The following is a 17,960-nucleotide window of genomic DNA, read 5'->3' as shown; positions in this document are numbered from 1 at the left end:
TATCTACCTGTCTGATGTTCTCATTAAGCTTAATTTCATTCAGTGTTAATCACTGGACACAGATATTAGCCTAAAAAGTATTTTATCTACTAAAAAGTTTATACAATTATTTAATTATTACTACTGAAAAGTTATAGAAACTGAATTTCACAATAATAACTTCACAACTTTTGGGGTCTTTTTTTAAAACTCCATTTATATAGACATGTGATTATCTTTTGTGTCCAACAGCTGAGTTTTGTGATAGCATATGTTCCATGAAAGTGCAGTCACTTTTAGACTCACCTCTGAAGCCATTTCCTCTTGAACTGAAGAGCAAAGATTTGCCAGTCTGAGAGAGCTGTCCCATCAATCAGTACAGGTCCTGACACAATTCCTTTCTTCTGATCAAAAGCACCACTGTTAAGGCTTCCATAGTTATTGCGTCCCCAGTTCTCAACTAGGATGTCCAGTGTGTGTGATGCACTGGCATCCGCACTCAGTGTTGTGCTGGCATTACTGTAAGGATTGCAGGTAGGAATATTATTTAAACAATGGTGATAAAATCATGTGATTTTGTGATGATATTTTTATAATGAAAAAATAATTATTAGACAGATTAACCAGCCTTTGAAGAATGGCAGGCAGATTAACTTTCAATACTTAAAAGACAGGCGATGCCGATATGTATAGGAAACTCAGTGAAACTCTACTGAAATATTCAAAAATGTGCAATCAAAGAAGAACTGAATGGATTTTACTTGATCACAAAAAAATAACTGCACATAAAAATTAAGCCCTTATGTTAATAAATGTTGTCAAATAGATGAAAATGTTTTCATTTTGAGAGTGACAAAGGTTTAAGTGTTAACTGTCCACTCTAAGAAGACTCATTGTGCATTGGCTTTGGGAGTCATTGTTTAGATAGAAGTCAGAAGATGGTGTATGACTTCAATCCAATGTTCTCTAGTTTCTGGTTGCTACCAACCTTAGCTGTCAATACTGTGTGCAGACAATGTGTCCAACAAAGATATCAACAAAATTTTATCATTTCAAACTGAATTCCATACATTGCTTCTGTGACATTTAACTCTGCAAGTTATGTCTGCTCCTCTGGTATATGAGCATGTACGTAGACAAAATGAACACAGCATCATATGGTAGCTAAGAGTGACAGACTGGCTACACTAAGAAAGCTTGCACAACTGACCAAGACCACTTGAATTCTATTGAAAAAACTGCTCTCATTGCTCACTGGACTAGGAGTCTTCTTCTTAGAGTGAACAAATAGTATTCATTACCTTTGCTCCCAGAAACCGAAGTTGTTCAACTGATCAGTTGACGTCAGCGGTTCAGTTTTACTTTCTCCATCAACAAGAACTACTGCAAGATCTCGGACATTACCAATAATTTGTAACACAGAGCTCTCTCCAATTGTTACACCACTCTTTCGGTAAAGCACAAAACCATAACTCTGTCCATTGCCATTGTTGACGTCAAGAAGTTCCATAGGCATAACATCAGTTGCATCAACACGATCCCCAGAATCCTTAAAACATCAATATATCTGGTATCACTTGCAAAAGAATTCTGGTATATATTTGTAATAAAAAAATCATAAATTATAGAGTCATCCACTACCTCACACACAATCACACAGCCACCCAAGTGCAAACTCCCACAGTCATGTTCCTTCCAGAAATTTCTGCTACAGTGTTTCCAGCTCACAATTGGTCACTTCATTTTTGAACAAACTCTATCAATGTATATTTATCTTGAAATTATAATGAATAGTTTTACTATGTTCTTCCTGTTTTACTAAATAAATTGTATAATCTACCATTACTGTTGGCATATCTGCTACACAAAAGGAGAATCCACTTGAGAAAACCTTTAATGTGCTAATCAGCAGTACTGAATTTTTACTGCCTAATGTTAAGAACAGGCCAATAGTTCCGTCACCACAAAAAAGCAGAAGTTATTGCTTTTATCAAGGAAAAAACATAGTTGACGGATTAAAAACCGGTTTCTTAATACAACGTGTAATCTTGGTTTTCGGTTGTATTCCAGTTCTTAGTGCAAAAGCTTTCAGAAGACTGTGCTGAAGATATAATTATGCAGGTACATGCTAAAGATAAAAATTAAAATTTCTATTCATTTTTTTTCCTGTAAATAGGTCTTCTGAGTTGTATGGTTCACTCAGGGCATCAACAGACAGTTGGTGAGGATTGTGTGTTCATTAACAGTGTTGTTTAGTTGTCACAGTTCATTACCTTTCCAGGTAAGTAATGCAGTCTCACAGAGATAAATTAATTTAATTTGTATGCAGCATATCATTGTGCTTTTGCACATACATCTGTATCTGAAAAGAAACACTTGGGAAATAAACCTCTCGGCTTTGCATAAGGAAAGCCATGACACTTGCTTGGGTGATTTACAAAATTCATTTGTTCATTTACTCATTGTGTATTGTAAATCCTCTCACAAAGGAGATGCTTCAGAGATGTAGTACGAATAAAATTATACATTAACAGGTAGAAGCAGCCACTGTCAGAAACTTGTGTAAAGTATACCACCATCCAAATGAGAATACGTCTAATCTACTCACATAGACAATAAGAATCACTTCTAGATTATTTTATATATAATGTATACTTATATTAGGAGAGATTCAACTGCTTTGAAAGACAGCATTATTCAACTCCTACTTCCTACTAAGCCTTTATGTAACTTAAATGATTTCAGACATTATTATAGTTGTCTATATACTGGAAAAGTTAAAAAAAAGACCCATTGAATATAACATTAATGTCACCTGGAATTACATCCTTAAGTCTCTCAACACTGCATTCTTTCAAGTGTGTATTTCAATGAGACATTGAGAGGTGCTTATTGATGACCCTTCTTTGGCCTCAGTTCTTGCGATTGTTTTGATATGGGTCTAATGGCTCCTCTACCAGTAGCCTGACCACTGTTTTCTTCAAAATGTGCATTTACAGGGCAATTTGAGAGGTGCTTATTGATGAAACACCTCCCATATGAGCAACACAATCTTTTCAACTTCTATATGTATAAAATTCCCTCCAGGGACTCACACCTAGTGAGTATGTGGCTGGCGACCACGGGGTCCCAAGCTGAGTCCTGGCATTGCTTCCACTTACTTATGCCAGGCTCCTCACTTTTATCTTTCCTATTTGGCCATCCTCGGCCAACTCTTGTTCTTTTCCGACCCTGACGCTATTAGGTTGTGAGGGCTAGGGGTCTTCCATTTCCAACCTATACTTCTACTGAGCCGAATATCTCCCGGGATAAGGAGATTACCTTCTATCAATTGCCAACGTCCTTCTAGGAGGGCGGATGAGCAGCTAGAATGAAGGGCATTCTCTTGCCCTTGGGTTGGGAAACTGCTCCTAAAGGCGGAGGAGCCACAAGGTGGCCAATGGCATAGAATGGAGAAGGCAACGGGAAACCACTACATTAAAGATCCGGGTGGGTATCCCAAGTATCAACAGCTTATGATGGAAAGCTCTTTGGTTAAATTCTCCGGAGGTAAAATAGTTCCCCATTCGGATCTCCGGGTGGGGACAACTAAAGAGATACCAAAATCCAAAAGCATTAATGTAAGAAGGATAGCAACATGGAAAGTCAACTCATTTCTTAAATGTGGTAAACTGGAAAAACTTGAAAATGGAAATGAAACGAATGGATATTGATGTACTGGGAGTCTCAGAAATGAGATGGCCAAACGCTGGCGACTTTTGATCAGGGGATTACAGAATCATACACACTGGAACAGCACAAGACAATCCCGGGATTGCAGGAGTGGGAATTATCCTCAATAAAGAGATGGGGTTAAGAGTAAAAGGATTTTTTCAACATAGTGAGAGGATAATTTATGTCCGATTGGAAACTAAACCAAGAGACACAATCATAATCCAAGTATACATGCCAACTACAGGGCACGAGGATGATGAAATCGACATGATGTATGACCACCTTGAAGAAGTAATTGGCAGAATTAAAGGAGCTGAAAACCTTGTCATCATGGGAGATATGAATGCCGTTGTTGGGGAAGGTAAAGAAGAGGATGTGGCAGGGAATTTTGGATTAGGATTAAGAAATGAAAGAGGGGATAAACTTGTAGAATTCTGCCAAAGAAATAAACTTTGCATTACAAATACCTTCTTTAATCATCATCCAAGAAGAAGATATACTTGGAAAATGCCTGTGACATTAACAGATATCAAATTGACTTCATATTAGTGAAGCAAAGATTTAAAAACCAAGTTAAGGACAGCAGATCATATCCAGGCTGTGATGTGGAAAGTGACCACATACTCGTTATGATGACGACTGAACTAAAATTCAAGAACATTAAAAAAAGAAGTACATGTAAATGGGATTTGACAAACCTGAAAAACGAAAATACACTGAAGCACTATCAACTAGAAACAGACAAGAAAACAAATACACAGGGCTGCTATGACATCCAAAGCAGCTGGGAAAAAATAAAAACTGGTATTTTAGAAGCAGCAGAAGAAGTAACAGGAAAAGAAAGGACAGAGAAAAGGAAGGAATGGATCACTAATGACCTACTAAATATGATGGAAGAAAGAAGGATATTAAAAAATTCTATGAAGAAGGAAGACCAAGAGAAATGCAAGAGTCTGTAAAACAGAATCAACAGAGAGGCAAAACAAGCAAGAGAAAAATACCTTGATGATCTCTGTATTTCAGTTGAGGACAACATGAGCAAGGGAAATATCGACAAGGCCTATAAATGTGTGAGACATTGCTTTGGAGACAGAAGAAACAAGTGTAGGGCTGTGATGGATGAAAATGGCAATATGTTGGATGACGATGATGAAGTTGCAAGAAGATGGAAACAATATATAGGAAAACTGTACAGCGGACCAGACCTGTCTGAAAACATCATGGAAGAAGAAACAGAAGTAGATGCACACAACATAGGAGAACCTATATTAAAGAAAGAGTTTGAACTAGCTCTGAAAAAAATTAAAAACCAACAAATCGCCTGGTATAGACAATATCCCAGCCGAACTTCTGAAATCTGGAGGAGCAAAACTGAATCAGGAGTTGTATAATCTTGTTTTCAACATGTACGAGCAGGGTAAAATTCCTACAGACTTTGAGAAAAACATTATGATCCCCATTCCAAAGAAGGCAAATGCTACAAGATGTGAAAATTATAGGACGCTCAGCCTAGTTACTCATGCCTCTAAAATATTAACCTCAATTATCCTAAAACGCATAGAACAAAAAGTCGAAGCTACACTCTCTGAAGACCAGTTTGGATTCCGGAAAGATAGAGGAACCAGAGAAGCAATATTTGCTCTAAAACTAATAATAGAGAAATGACTAGATAAGAACCTGAAAACATACATAGCTTTTGTAGATGTAGAGAAAGCCTTTGATAATGTTAAATGGGATAAGATGTTTGAGGTACTCAAAAAAGTAGGAATAGACCATAAAGATAGAAAAATGATATGGAACCTGTACAAAAACAAGACAGCAGTTATCCGTGGACGGACAAAACAAGAAGAGGTGCAGATACGGAAAGGTGTCCAACAAGGTTGCGCACTATCCCCTGTTGTCTTTAACGTATACATTGAAGAGGCGCTGAAAAAAGTAAGGGAAAATTCACAGACAGGTGTAGTAATTCATGGCCAACGAATAGATATGATAAGATATGCCGATGATACAGCTTTCCTGGCTGAAAGTGAAGAAGATCTTGTAGTCCTACTGAATAGAATGGATAAATTTATGGGTGAAGAATATAATATGAGAATTAATAAAGCAAAAACAAAAGTAATGGCATGCGACAAAGAAGATCAAGTGAAAGTCCAAGTTCATGTAGGCAATGAACTGCTTGAACAAGTTGATAAATTTACTTATCTGGGCAGTAATATTACCAGGGATGGAAGGAGCAAGGCAGAAGTGAGAAGTAGAATAGCTCAAGCAAAGGCTGTGTTTAACAAGAAGAAAAACATATTAACATCTAAGAGCATCAGCCTTGAAATCAGGAAAAGATTTTTGAAATCATATGTGTGGAGTGTGGCATGCTATGAGTGTGAAACATGGACTCTCGGGACAGAGAAAGACCAGAAGCTAAATTCTTTTGAAATGTGGTGCTATAGATGCATGCTCAAAATAAAATGGATCGACAAGGTCACAAACGAAGTGGTTCTGGAAAGAGCAGGTGAGAAGAGAAGCTTCTGGAGTTTCATTGTTAAAAGAAGAGTGCAATTTACAGGCCATCTATTAAGACATAAAGGACTCCTGAACACAATCATAGAGGGATATGTCGAGGGAAAAAGACCAAGAGGAAGACCATGACTGAGGTACATGGATAAAATTGTGAAAGATGTGGGATGTAACACCTATAAAGAAATGAAGAGAAAAGCTGAAAGACACACAGAATGGAGACAAGCTGCCATTGTAGCTGTTGCAAACCAATCCTTGGATTTACCACTACAGAAGAAGATGTATAAAATTCTTCCCCCACTCCCACTCAGTTTTGTAATTTTCACTTTCTCTACTCTTTGTTTTACTGTGGTCCCCCAAATGCTCCTGTTTTCCTCTCAGCTACCTCCCATTGCCTCCACATGTCCTCCTTACCCCTTCCCAGTTACCAGATGCCAATTGTAGCTGATCAGTGTCATCATTGCCATGGTGTGTGGTTATAAGTGGAAGACTGTGTATTTAAACTAGAGAAAAGTCCCTCTAAATTAGTTAAAACAGTATAATAGTATATGTGTCTACACACCATGTAGTAGTGACTCACTGGCTACCTTTCATCATTTTTTCCTATCAAAGGTATATTATTCTTAGTCCAAAAAGTTAGTTAATGATTGCATATTCTGTTGTACTGTGAAAACTTAGGACTGAGTGGTAGTATGTGATATGCTACATTTTATCTTTTTTTCTTTCTTTTTATTTAATTTAACTCTTGTGACAGTAATGCCTTAGCAAGATACTAAATCCAGCAGACATATTTGATGGAGGGTTAATGATATTAAAATTGGTTGCTGTATCTCTTTCATCTGAGGCGACATTTAAGATAATGACAAAAGTAAAAGCAGATAAGATTACCACTTGTGCAGCTAATTCATCCAAACTCAACTGTCCAACAAGTGGAACATCAGCATATGCCAGTTTATCACTCTCTTTTGGAGCTTCTGCTTTGAGGAATTTCCTAGGTGCATATTGCTCCAAAAGCTCTTGCACTGCTGTGTATTTATCAGTGTAATCACCAGCCTCAGAAAGTGGTGCATCATAATCTGAAATCAAATAATAAATGCTGTAAAATTTCTTTGCTCATGACTTCATAGGTAGTGCCATGTATTAGAGATTACAATCACCATCATGTATATTCAGATAACAGTTTCTAATTTCTGACAGATTTATGACATGCGAACATTCTTGAATGAATTATTAACATGCTAGTAAAATCACCTGTTAGAAAATAAGCACACTACTTATACTGCTGACAAGAAAATTCCATCTGATCACTGCCACTGATCAACTGCTTAATATGTGCAGGTTCTTTTTCTACTTTCAGAAATCACTCAACAAGGACTTTTGTAATGAGGTATGCATAATAACTGTGTGCTATAGCCTACCACGTTGCATGAGATTGTTTTTTCTCTGCCTGTGGATGGTAATGTATTGAGCAATAAGATGTCCAAGTCTGTCAAGTGACTGATAGTATTCATACACAGTGGACACTCAAGGGAATGAAAGTCTGCATTGTGGTATTAACAACATTTCTCCAAAGGAGAACAATAAATTTGAAATGTGCTTCATTACTTTAAAATGCCATCACCATTTGGTGAAAAATGAAACATTGTTGGATCTGCTTAGTCTGGAAGTAGGTAGTTATACTCAAATTCAAAATTTTGCTCAAATTCTTTATGAGTGTCTAGCCATGTTACATATGCTGGTTTGCTTTTGCATGATATTTTGTCTGGCTCATCCACTATTTTACGTAGAGAACCTGATGATGGCATAAAGGAAAGTCAAAACTGGTTGCTTCTGGAATAAATCAGAGATGAAAAACAACTGTTCATTTATTACTGGCTGGTTATATCAAATTCATGATGTAATCCTCTATAGGGAGCAGAGGCCCAAAGTCTTACCATGGGAAGATACTATGCACTGGACAGTTAGTGCAATTGGCATGCACTATGGACACTACTTTCTCTTTGGGAGTGGAAAGAGGTAGGGGGGGGGGGGGGGAGCCCATATGCATGAGTGTCAGTATGTTATCAGACTGACATAACTGTCCTCATGAGTATCAATCACAAGACCCGCTAGTTGTTTTAACAATCAAATTTTAATTGATCATCATGTCGATTTCAATTTTATGTCAATTCCTCTCTTGACACCAGTTCTGATACTAACCAGCTACAGTAGCACATAAAAAAATCACAAGTACAGCCATTACAGGATGTGTATACTTAACATCAAGAAAACGGTTTACCCATAACTACCTCTGCTTACTGATTGAATGTGACTGAATGTTTCTTTCTTTGTAGGCTTTTGTGGATAGTGTTAACATCCTTGATGATTTTTGTTATGTGGACATTAGCCCATGATCTAAGATATGTTTCTGTGTCTATTGTTTCATCTTCTAATGCTGGAGATGTCATCATGGGTTATAGAGCTGCAGTTCTGTTATAATATACAAACTGTTCAGCATGCACAGCTTGTTCAAGTTTGAATCTACTACCTGCATCTTTATAGCTTGTGAAGATATCTCCTGCATCAGAAGACAAAGTTTTTGACACAAAAACATTCACTATACCATAACTTAATGCTCTCATTACAAAAATCATGTCTCATTATCAAACATCTCTAGATGACATTAATTTAGTTGTTTAACCCCCAAAACATGAAAAATGAAACTATAAAATAAATGAAAGTATGAAATATTTTTGTACTCTTTAGGAATTTCCACAGTTCTGATTTATTCAGAGAATTTGCACTACTACTGTTGTCACAGGAAACTGCTTACAAAATTTGGACACCAGTGGCTTATTTTCAGTTCAGCTCATATGACAAGGCAACTAACTAGCTACATGTAAATACAGTTAATGCAGATCAGATGCCAGAAAGTTTGTGCAATCAGAAGCTGCAAGGCAGAACAATGTTCATATAAGTGCACTGTTATAATTAGGACCAACCAGTGTTAACTTTATCTCTTTCAAAGCAAAGAAATTGTAATTCACCTGCGTGTTTTGTGCATTATGTTCTAATAAACAAACCAAGGAATGACTTATGTTTTCACAATGTAATTTCATAATGTCTACAAGGTTCCTTGGTGTAGATGTGAAGTGTAAACCATAACACCAGTGGATTCAATAGCTGTTTCAGAAACTCTGCAATTTGGATCCTCCTTTTAACACCAGTTCCTTCTGAACTAAACAGGTCAACACCACACATCTAACGTATCCTCTGTTCTTGCAAGCCCACTCCCATAAGCTTCCATTAGTATGTCTTCAGAAATGAGAACCGTTAGTCCACTTTTCAGGGATGAGAACCCCATCTGGTAAGTCTCTCCTGACCCAGGTTCCTGGGTGATTTCACCAAACTCTCCCCATTTTCTAAGCCTCATCAGCCCTCTTCTTTCATCACTCTTCCTTCCCCTTCAACCCTTCTGCCAGAAGAGGAAGCACTGGCTCTGAAAGTTTGCACATTTTCTTAAACTTTATGTATGTTTTCTCCTGACACCACTTGGTAAGTAGATTTTTTTTCATCCAGTTACATTATGTTTTCAGAAAATGATTATTTTTGTTAATATTAAATTTTGGATAGTGAAAACATATTTATTTTCATTGTACTGTTATTTTATATAATAAAATATCTAAGTGTAAAAAAGAAAGATTCATACATACCATAGCTGCTAACATCTGGACTATAGGTAGGGAATGAAGAACCAACATTTGCTCCATTCATGAATCCAAAGCTTGTGCCTCCATGGAACATGTAGAGGTTGAAGGATGCAGGATATGTAATGATCCTCTCCAGGACATCACGGAAAGCTTTTTAATTTAAAAAAGCAATGTTTTAGATATGTGCCACATAGAAAAGTAATTTTAATAATACTAGTTCATTGTACAGTGTGTTTGAAACATAATGGAATTAGCTGTTCTTCTAGGAATCAAAAAGTGATCCCTGGCACTGGCTACAACTCCAAACATGTGTTCTGGCATCCAAGCTGGTCAAGGCAATATGCACAGACATGAGACTTCCTAAAAGCATGTGATGGGGATGACTACATCAATTGTCAAAGTATTTTGCGTGAAAATGGGATTTCAATGCAGACTAAACAACCAAAAGTAAGCTGTCTGCCAAAGATGCCAACCAAAACTCATAAATAAAAAAGATATTTTAATTTAGTCGTGTTCAAAACCTGCACTGACCAGTACTGCACGTATCAGGCAGTGTTCAAATGTATGATAACATTTGGCCATTGGCTTTGAAAGCATTATAGTGATTCCTGCTTATCCCAAGGATTATCCTTTGCAATTTTGCATGCTCTTTTTAGCTCTCTTTTCCACTGTTGCTTTGGTGCAAATTCGATGCTTTAGATTACAGCAACTATGTAACAAGAAGTAATCAACACTGACCATCAACCAGTGAATAACTGATACTCTCTATCACTACTGGCAATATTAGGGCCATCTATTTTCCATAATTTATTTTCAGTCAATCTCATATTTACAATGCATTTAAATTAAATATGAATCGTGAGTTTTCATTACCAATGGCTATACATTAATCGCATTTGTTATGCATTTTGTCACCTATTTATTATCACTGTTTTTATCCCTCACTGAAGTCACTACTTTCATCTCTGACAATGTTGATGAATTGCACCATGGTTTGGAGTACATGTTAAAGAGAAACTGTAGGTGAATCCCCCCCCCCCCCCCTCCCCACCACCACCATAACTGGCTGGGTCATGCCTACTAAAGCACTTTGGTGTTCAAACTAATCTTTGGATTGATAGTTTTACCTTTCAATTATTCTACAGGTAAACTTGAAACTCTAAGAAATCGTTCAGCAAGTATGTTACAATTTTTCACCTGAAAATAGAAGTTTCTTATGTGTTAGAACATGCAGCATTCTTATCAGAAACAAATGAGCAGTGAACTAACACATGTTATTGGTTTATTTTGAACACATACTTTCTACTGATGTAGTTGAGTGACTGCCTTGCATCCAGTGGTCATACCATCCTGACCAGTATTCCATGACCATTGATGGTTTATCTGGCTGTAACTCCTTCAGCCTGTCAAGCTGACCCTCTGGGTTGTCCTGGAAATTTGCTGTCTGCAACACTATTAGCACAAAGAATTAATAATCTGCTTTACTTAAAAACACTATATTCACTTTTAGAGTTAATATGATGCTTGAAATCTGTGGATGGAATACAAGTAATGGAAGCAATAGAAGTAACCACTCATCATTTAGTGGAGGCTTGAGCAGTCAGCAGGCACATAAATGAGACTGAAAACATTACTGAACTTCCAGTCAATGTCCTTATTCTGAACTGATGAACAAAATCACATGTATAGGCATGACTGTGTTATCCGAGCCATATATGTTGCCTGGGCACTGCAGCCTAAAAGTTCAGCTATGTTTTCAGTCTTGTTTATGTGTTTGTTGACAGAGCATCATATGATCACAGGATTAAAATATCCGTGCTAGATGATGGAAAGTGCTAGTGATGAATGCAGTACATGGTGAATGTTCCTGTACCAGTATTACAAAAAATACAGCCATTTGAATTGTCAAACATTTATAGTTTTACTGAGTGGCATTGTTAAAACATATTAGTCTTGTTCATAAAACATTTATTCCAGTGATTCTTACAGTACACTCTCCTTTTCAATGACGCTTCTGTTGTCATCTCGTGAATAATCTTCACCCTTTACACTTTGTTTACAGTAGCCATGGACAGGATTGAAACACTTTCAGTTGATGAATTGTATGATATCAGTTTTCTGGCACTTGCACATATTGCCAGGTATTTATTCACAAATTATTCATGCTGTCATCCCCAGTTAATCTTCAAGTACTATTATGATGGTGTTTCAACTTCTTGAGTGGAGGTGCTCTGCATACTAGGAATGCAGAATAGCTTTTATTTTATTTCACACCATGGCAATGTTGCCATGTAGTCTGCTGTAAATAATTTTGGTACCAGAAGATAGTCTGAAGATTGAAACTAGTAGTAAATAAGGAATTATTTATCATCAGATCTTGACAGCCGAAATATGAGATTTTTAAGATACTTTAACACCTCCAGTTTTCTACAAACTAATTTTCCTGAAGCATTTTGTGCTACTTGTTTTTTTTCCATCCATAGACAACAAATATTGTGTGGATGTTGTCCAGATGTACATGCAAATTCATAGGAAACTATAAATGTTTGACAATTCATAGTAACATAGAATAATGCAAGATCATACAGTACATAGTAACACCAAATAATACAGATTCATAAAATACATAGTAAATCAACTTTATATACATCTATGCTTATGGTATTATAACTCCATAGTCTGTTTTCCATAGGGCTTTACTTTTGTCCTCCCTAGATAGCAAGTCCTTGTATACACTACATTAATTAGGTAGAGATTTTTTATCACATAACAGCTGTCCCTTATAATGCGAATAAAAAAAGGTTTAGGGTTGAGAGACAGTATTTTCAGTTTTGCCTTAATACAAATATATCCCAGAAATATTTATTGGCCTAATTAGTCATTTACAAAGTAGAAACATTGTTTGAGTAGAAATTTTTAAAATTCTGCTTTAAATTTGTTTTCATCTTCTAGCTTTCTGATGTTGACTGGCAGTCTTGTGTAAAGTTATGCACGAAAGTGGCTCGCATGCCTTTGAGTGTTTATTCCTTTTGTTTGCTGAGTATATAGAGCTGTGCTTTTTCAGTTATTGTAGTTATGGAAGTCAGCATTTGCTTGAAAATCTGCAAGGTGGGCTGTGGCAAGTAAAACACATTTGTATATATATTTGAATATGTTTGCTTGTGTCTGTATATGTGTGGATGGATATGCGTGTGTGTGCGAGTGTATACGCATCCTTTTTTCCCCCTAAGGTAAGTCTTTCCGCTCCCGGGATTGGAATGACTCCTTACCCTCTCCCTTAAAACCCACATCCTTTCGTCTTTCCCTCTCCTTCCCTCTTTCCTGACGAGGCAACCGTTGGTTACGAAAGCAGAATTTATATATATATAGGCTGAAGAGATATTTGAGCACCTGGACATCACAACATGATTCCTCACATACTAACAATGCAAAAATGTTTGTCTAAAATTTCATCCTGTGCATATTTCCGGCAGTAAATGGACATCAAAGATTGGCAATCTGGCAACACTTTAAACACATGTATGGTAACCACCTCTGTCAGAAGGTATGAGCATTGCTGTGCAGTTGATGCAGTGGGTAGTGCCGGAGATATAGGGTTTGATTCTGGATTGAGGCAAATTTGTTTTTATTTGCTAAATGTAGCCTACATGGTATGGTATCTGGCATCATAACCATCATACAGCAATTACAGCGGATCTTTTACAAAACATTTGCACTTACATACTATGAACACAGCAATGGAAGTACAATCGTTTTCATCATGGAAGCGAATATTTTCACACCACTGCAGCTAAAAGATTCCAAACCTGTTTTTTATGCACCTTCCCCCAATAGCCCCATTGATGAGTACCAAATTTTAATTTTGCCATGTTCAGATCCACTAAATTTTGTTAGGGATGTACTATGTAAATGTCAGATGAATGTTGTTTAAGAAAAGGTTTATGTGGCAGAATGAAACTGGCAAATAAAAGTAAATATGTCTCGACCCAGAACTGGACCCTTGATCTTTTGAATGCTAACCCAAAACATTATCCACTGCACCACCTCACCACCTAGACAATACTACCTCTGTCTGCTGGTAGGTAGTAGCTAGTAGGGGTAGTGGGGATATGGAGGAGGCCGGGGAGAGGAGGGTACAGGGGGAAAGGTGGAGAGAGGGTAGTGCAGCTAGGTGCACTCAGGAGGTTAGATAGGGAGGTGGGGGTAGGGGGTGGGGAGCAGAAGGGGGTAGCGGAAAAGGAGAGAAGTAAAAAGACTGAGTGTGTGTTAGTGGAATAGAGAGCTGTGTAGTGATGGAACAGGAACAGGGGAGGGGTTAGATGAGTAAGGACAATGATTAATGAAGGTTGAGGCCAGGAGGGTTATGGCAACATAGGATATATTGCAGGGAGAGTTCCCATCTGCACAATTCAGAAAAGCTGGTGTTTGTGGGTAGGATTCAGATACCACAGGCTGTAAAACAGTCATTGAAATGAAGAACATCATGTTGGGCAGTGTGCTCAGCAATGGGGTGGTCCAGCTATTTTTTGGCCACAGTGTTTCAGTGGCCAGTCATGCAAACAGACAACTTGTTAGTTGTCATGTCCCCGTAGAATGCAGCATGGTGGTTGCAGCTTAGCTTATAGATTGCGTGAGTGGTTTCACAGGTAGCCCTGTCTTTGAGGGATAGGTGATGTTTGTGACCAGACTGAAGTAATTAGTGGTGGAAGGATGTATGGGACAGGTCTTTTACAGGGATATGAGCCATCAGGCAACAGGTAGGGAGCAGAGGTTGTGTAGGGATGGACGAATATATTGTGTAGGTTCAGTGGGCAGCAGTATATCTTGTGTAAGGGGTGGAATGGTAGTGGGTAGGACATTTATCATTTCAGGGTACAGGAGAGGCAGTCAAAATCCTGGGTTGGGTTGTTTTGGGGGAGGAGACCAGACGGCGAGGTCATCGGTCTCGGCAGATTAGGAAAGGAAGTCAGCCGTGCCCTTTCGAAGGAATCATCCTGGAATTTGTCTGGAGTGATTAAGGAAATCACGGAAAACCTAAATCAGGATGGCCAGACATGGGATTGAACCGTCGTCCTCCCGAATGCTCGAAATCCTGGCAGAGAATGTAATTCAGTTGTTACACTCATGGGTGGGAATGTTCCTCTGTGGCTGGATGGTGGGACTTTCGGAGCTGGTGGGTGACTGAAAACATAAGGCACCAAAGATCTGTTTTTGTACAAGGTTGGGAGAGTAATTATATTATCTGAAGGCTTCAGTGAAAGCCTCAGTATATTTCAAGAGGGACTGCTTGTCACTACAGATGAGGTGGCCACTGGTGGCTAGGCTGTATGGAAGGGACGTATTGGTATGAATCAGTGGCAGCTGACAAAGTGGAGGTATTGCTGGTGGTTGGTAGGTTTTATATGGACAGATGTAGTGAGCTACATCTTTGAGGTGGAGGTCAACTGCGAGGAGGTGGGTGGTTAGGATATAGGATATAATTGGTCACAGTGAGAAGGAAGGCAGTTGTTGGTCTGCAATCTGTCAGGTGCTGGGAAAGCTGTAAGGCCTTGGGCATTAGGGATGTTAGTGTAAAGGGACACGTTAGTGGTAGTGATGAGCAGGGCACCATGTGGTAAAGGAACAGGAACTGTGGAGAGTCAGTAAAGGAAATGTTTGGTATCCTTTATAGAGGAGGGTAGGTTGTGTGTAATACAAGGTAGGTAGATGTTGGTCTACAAGAGTAGTGATTCTCTCAGTGGGGCCGCAGTAACCAGCCACAATGGGGCACCCCGGGTGGTTCGGTAAAAGGCTGGAATGCAGTGAGTGAGGAGAGCAATGGATTCTGGGGAAGGGGGGGGGGGGGATTGGTTCTGGGATGGGTCTAAGGATTTGAGGAGAGACTGGAGATCCTGCTGGACTTCTGGAATGGTGTCACTTAGATGGGTTTGTAGGTGGATGAATCTGACAACTGCCAGAGTCCTTCTGCCAGGTAGTCCTTATGATAATCCTTCCTTTAGCTGGTGGTTTGTTGTTTGTTCTGCAGAAATAATGTTAGTTTGCATGTTGCGGGATTTGGGGAAGAATGGTGTGGCACGGTTTGAAGTTAAGAAATTCTGGAAAGTTAACAAGAGTGATTTAGGAGCATTAGGGGTGGATCACAGTTGGAAAGAGGAGTGAACTGAGCCAGGCAGGGTTCAGCATTGGTCTGGTTGAGTCTGATTGGTAGGGTTGGTGGCAAAAAAGTGTTTCCAGTGTAGGGATCAGGAGAAGGAAAGAAGGTCTTGAATAAGTCTTGCATGATCTAATTTTAGAGTGGGGCAAAAGGTGAGATCTTTGTAAAGGACAACTTCTGTGGGGCTAAGGCTTTTGGAGGAAAGGTTCATGACTGTGTTTCAGCTCTGTTTAGGTTCTGGATTCTGGATGATGGTGGGAGTGAGTTTTTGGGGATCAGGTAAATGTAGTAGGTCTGCGAGATATGGTTTGTCAGCTATGAGGGGACATGAGAGAGGTTGTTAGGTTGTGAGATGGTGAATAGTGGTAGCCCAAGGCAGAAGTAGGAAGTGAAGAGGGTGGAGAGTTTTTTGAGGTGATATTGTGCATGTTGCTCTAGCTTCTGGAGGCCACGAGTTTCAATGTGTGTCATGGGATGCAGGAATTTGGGGGACCACTGCAGGAGAATTTTGTGGATGGAGAGAAGTTATTGCAAGGAGGTTTGGGCTTGACTGATATGGTTTTGCAGGGCTATGTTGGTGAGGATTAATGATTGAAAAAATATGAACAGATGGTGGTAATTGTGGAAGGAAGGGTGGCAATTGGAAATTGGTAATTTAATGGTTAGGCCATTTCTGTGGATTCCATGAGACAACTAACAGTGCAGGAACAATATGTGGGACTGGGTTCTGGCTAGGAATAAGGAAACTTTTCTGTATTGATGCAAATGGAGGGAACAAGGATCCATGGTGGTGGATAAAAATGCATAAAAATATGTAATAATGTAGAGTTACATCCAAAAAATTCTCAAAAATACACTCAAACACATTGTAAAAATTACAAAAAGGATGAAACAGATTAATTAATGGAAAATACAATGAAAACTGATGGAGTAGACAAATAGGGAAAGATGAAAACCAACTGAAATTGGTGTGAAGACACAATGAGATGAAAGAAAACATAAATAAAAAGACTATAATGTAGGTTGCAGGTCTGTGGATGGATAGGTGTGAAGAAGTGGAATGGCAGATGTCACCAGATTAGATGAAGTTAGTAAGTGCAAACTGGAATAGAAAAGAGAAGGAGTGGAGTTTGTGGAAGGCTTGGTAGGATGAGATACAAGTTCATGTGGCACAGGAAAGTAATGGAAAATAACACACAAAAATACAGGAGAGTGACATAGCAAGAGGGATCAATTTGAAGGTGAAGGATAAAGGATATCGGTGGGAGTAATGTGGAGTATGAGATACGGCACCAACAATCAGCATGGTCTTGTAGCCATCATCTATTGTGTGTGGCTGAGATAGCTGATACACTGTGGCTCATAGGTAGAGCATGCAGTGTGGTTTGTAAGGTGATAAGAGAAACACAGGAAATGAGAGAAAGAAGGACAGAAACTGAATATAGTATTGCATTAGAAAATAATGACAAAGGAGAAAAGCTCTGGGTTACAGGATGGAAGAAAAGCCGACAGGAAAATCAGACAATGGAAAATAGGGGATAGAATGTAACAGTATTATGAAAAGGATAGTTGCTACTCACCATATAGTGGAGATTCTAAGTTGCAGATAGGTACAATGAAAAGGCTGTTAGAAAGTGAACCTTCGGCCAACATGCCTTTGTCAAAAATAGGAGGGGGAGGCAGGGGGGGGGTAAGGAGGAGGCTGGGGTGGGGAGGGGGAGGAATAGCAAGGTAGAGGTGGGGGATGGAAAAGTGCTTCTTGTGGGAGTGTGCTGGGATGAGGTGGAGAGAGGGGAGGGCAGCTAGGTGCAGTTGCTAGATGGAGGAGGAGGGGGCGGGGGGGAGGGGAGGGTAGCAGAGGAGGAGAGAAGTAAAAAGACTGAGGGTGCATTGGTGGAAGACAGGGCTGTGTA

The 17,960-nt window shown here is 38.9% G+C and overlaps 1 protein-coding gene across 1 annotated transcript in view; it reads right to left on the bottom strand.

Moving 5' to 3' along the window:
• LOC126194666 (beta-galactosidase-1-like protein 2) overlaps nucleotides 1-17,960 on the bottom strand; it is a 95,137-nt gene that overhangs the window by 20,137 nt on the left and 57,040 nt on the right. Inside the window, exons 6-10 of the mRNA XM_049932867.1 lie at nucleotides 11,193-11,345; nucleotides 9,897-10,043; nucleotides 7,093-7,280; nucleotides 1,281-1,528; nucleotides 286-498 (exon numbers count right to left, since the gene is read on the bottom strand). Of these exons, the coding sequence (XP_049788824.1) occupies nucleotides 286-498; nucleotides 1,281-1,528; nucleotides 7,093-7,280; nucleotides 9,897-10,043; nucleotides 11,193-11,345 (949 nt within the window). The remainder of the gene's footprint in view (nucleotides 1-285; nucleotides 499-1,280; nucleotides 1,529-7,092; nucleotides 7,281-9,896; nucleotides 10,044-11,192; nucleotides 11,346-17,960) is intronic.

Source organism: Schistocerca nitens, chromosome 7, assembly GCF_023898315.1.
Source record: "Schistocerca nitens isolate TAMUIC-IGC-003100 chromosome 7, iqSchNite1.1, whole genome shotgun sequence".
Lineage (NCBI taxonomy): Eukaryota > Metazoa > Arthropoda > Insecta > Orthoptera > Acrididae > Schistocerca > Schistocerca nitens.
This window is presented reverse-complemented; position numbering and strand designations above follow the sequence as displayed.